This window comes from Aptenodytes forsteri, unplaced genomic scaffold (genome assembly GCF_000699145.1).
Source record: "Aptenodytes forsteri isolate BGI_AS27 unplaced genomic scaffold, ASM69914v1 Scaffold200, whole genome shotgun sequence".
Taxonomy (NCBI): domain Eukaryota; kingdom Metazoa; phylum Chordata; class Aves; order Sphenisciformes; family Spheniscidae; genus Aptenodytes; species Aptenodytes forsteri.
The window spans coordinates 1485549-1489052 of NW_008796187.1; the positions used below are offsets into that span (position 1 = coordinate 1485549).

A 3504-nucleotide genomic window follows, 5' to 3' on the forward strand; every position below is an offset into this window, starting at 1 on the left:
ATTTAAAAGACGTGTAGATGAGGTGCTTAGGGACATGGTTTAGTGGGCATGGTGGTGTTGGGTTGATGGTTGGACTCGATGATCTTAGAGGTCTTTTCCAACCTCAATGATTCTATGATTCTATGATTTCCAATCCCATTCATTTAAATGGAAACTAGATCAGTGAACCAGTAATCTCACTCTTTAAATTTAAAGAAGAAATTGTCATGTGTTAAAATAAAGCGTTAGCACCAGCATTTACATAGTTTACATTATTAAAACAACACAGAACAATGCTACTTGGATTTAATCCCATTTGCAGTACAACCTCCACAGAATGAAGAATAAATATTGACGTTAAAAAGCCTAAGTTATTGTAGAAATACATTTTCAGGAAGATTAGACAAAAATACTACCTTCACCATTTTCAGGTAAATTTCCAATGGATGCGTCTTCCATGACGTTTACGAACAGTCAGCACTAGAGTATGTAATTCCACTTTGACCAGCCAAAGCTCCCAAATCATTATTGCTTCTATCCAGGTACCATAGAAAGACTCTTGCACAGGAGAATCAGTTGACAATCAGCTCACTTACCCTCTAGGCTTTCAGGGTTAAAGTGCTAGGATAGGACAGGGCATCAGTAGAGCCACCGGGATTTGTATCAGTGTCAGGCTAAAAATTAAATACCCAGACGGAATGAAAAGTTGAATGTTGGCACACTTCAGTGCTATTGGAGGAAGACTTTAAAGTGATTGACATTTTTACTCTCTTATGATGACAAATACTGAAAGAACACAAATGATGCACCAGATTTTAGCCAGGTGTTGATAACCACAGAATTATATTGGTTTAACTAAGCTTGATACTTATCCTCAAACATGATTCCTTTGTCCTGAAAGAGTAAATCACTCAGTTTTAATTTTGGCTATTTTATTATAGGTTGAGGTTTCCAAATAAAATATAAACAGATGCTTCTGAAAACAGGCTAAGATGAAAAGCACTTAATCTACAGACAAGAGATTGAAAGAATATAGGTAACTTAAATGAGAGGGGGGGAAAAAAAGGACATACCTTTGAACACTGTTTATGATTCTGGCACCAAGCAAGTGACCCATTGTTCTGAAAGACAAAGAAAAAATACATGAATATTAATATTTCTTTAAGACTAGACAGGATCACCCTAACAGACTTAATCAGAATTCACCTTCCAGTGCTGCTTAGAGAATGATGTTGTGTCACAACCAATCCTGACTCCAACTCCCTTCTGTTGAGTAAAAGGCTCAGGCAAGTGTGAAGTGACCAGAGGAAAGTTAAGAAAGCATTTCATCAAGCAAGGCTGGCGGAAAACTGAAGTCACCTTTTAGTCCATCTTTGTAAACACTTACTATCTAGACTTGCTAGGAAGCAAACAAAGGTAATACTTGTATTTAAGAAATTTATAGGGATCTGTAGTGATTCAGGAACGGAAAGCACATTAACCACATTTCAATATTGCACAATACTTAAATTATCAAGGAAAGATAATGAACAGCCTTGAAGTAAATGGAAAAATCAACTAAATGCAACATGAGTTTATCAAAAGTCACCCATGCCAGTTTTATTTTATATTTTTGATAATAAAGTGCTTTTCCCAGATCAGGAAACACTGTAGCTCTCATTTGTCTTGACTGCAGTAAAATAACCAATACAGTATCACATGCAAAATAATAATTTAAGCTAAAGGAAAAGAGAACATGAAAAGGAAAAAGGAAAAGGAAAAGATAAATATAAATATCTTAAAAGATAAAAGATAAATAAAAAGAAAAAGGAAAAGATAAATACGAAACTCGGGCACAGGCAAACAGCAACCTGCTGTTCTACTAGAGGAGCTTCTGAAGGGTCAACTTTGGAAACAATATTTCTCAGTAACAAAACACAGCTCAGGAAACAGAAGTGCATGTTTGTGGGGTTAACAGATGAGACAAAATATTGATTCACTTTCTGTATAGTGGAAGATCAAAACAACATCAGGAAGATCTAGGTGACTCTGTGGACTGAACACAAGAAATGGGGTAAAACTTTGCAACACATAGTGCATGTTCCTGCACTTAGGGGGAGGGGAAAAAAAAAAAAAAATATATATATATATGTATTTCTTCCATAATTTATAAGCTCATACTCTGGAAACAGAACAGATGAAGATTCTGGTAAACTTGTTGTTCACAATCTGACTACAATGGTGAGTCTATGAGGGAGTAATAGGATGTCCTTTCATATGAATTAGGCAAGGTATTTCCACAGGGATGGATTAATGTGATTGTACTATGCCTTCACCTTTGGCACTGACTACAGACCTGGAAATCAGTCTCCAGGGAAGAGGAATTCAGGAAGGCCAGAATGTAAAGGACTAGAGGACTACACTTTCTTCTTTTTTTTTTTTTAATTGTTTTAATAAGGAGATATTCAAATAATGAAATTATATATATACATAACTTTTTATGTATCAAATCACACAGACAAAGCCAAAATTCTTCTCTGGATGTACAACAACTACAATTAAGAAGCAGAAATAGATACAACAGCATGCACTGTAACTAAGCCAACTAGACCAGTTTCTCAAAACAGCAGTACTCTGTTCTGATCTCAGCAAAGCTTATAAGCTTGAATACAGTGGCTTGCTACCACAGCTGTGAAGCCTATGCTTTCAAGCTGGATCCCTCTTAGCATATGTTTGAGGAGATCATGTTTGTGCATGTCTTCAAACAAGTATGTAGCCACCCCTTCACTCAAGCTCCTAAGATGTGGCCAGTAGGTCAAGGGAAGTGATAGTCCCCCTCTACTCCACTCTTGTGAAACCCCCCCTGGAGTACTGCATCGAGCTCTAGGGTCACCTGTACAAGAAAGTCATGGACCTGTTAGAGCAGGTCCAGAGGAGGGCCGCCAAAGTGATCAGAGGGCTGGAACACCTCTCCTCTGAAGAAAGGCTGAGACAGGTGGGGTTGTTCAGCCTGGAGAAGAGAAGGCTTCAGGGACACTTATTGCAGCCTTTCAATATATGAAGGGGGCTTACAAGAAGGACAGAGAAAAACTTCTTACCAAGGCCTGTAGTGACAGGACAAGGGGCAACAGTTTTAAACTGAAAGAGGATAGATATAGAGTGGACATAGAAGGAAACTGTTTACAATAAGGGTGGTGGACACTGGAACAGGTTGCCCAGAGAAGAAGTGGATGCCCCATTATTGGAAGTGTTCAAAGTCAGGTTGGATGGGGCTTTAAGCAACCTGATTGAGTGAAAGATGTCTCTTCCCAAGGCAGAGGGGTTGGACTAGATGATCTTTAAAGGCCCGTTCCAACCCAAACCATTCTATGATTCTACAATTCTATGACTATAAATATTGTTCAAGTCACACACTCACAGAACAACTGAGGTTGGAAGGGACCTCTGGAGGTCATCTGGTCCAACTGCCCTGCTCAAGCAGGGACACCTACAGTCAGTTGCCCAGGACCAGGTCCAGACAGCTTTTGAGTATCTCCAAGGATGGAG

At 38.7% G+C, this 3504-nt stretch overlaps 1 protein-coding gene across 1 annotated transcript in view; it reads right to left on the reverse strand.

Annotated features, from left to right (window-relative positions):
• The window catches only part of ANOS1 (anosmin 1), a 169364-nt gene that overhangs the window by 118525 nt on the left and 47335 nt on the right, over positions 1 to 3504 (reverse strand). Inside the window, exon 2 of the mRNA XM_009287845.2 lies at positions 1053 to 1100. Coding sequence (XP_009286120.1) covers positions 1053 to 1100 — 48 coding nt within the window. The remainder of the gene's footprint in view (positions 1 to 1052; positions 1101 to 3504) is intronic.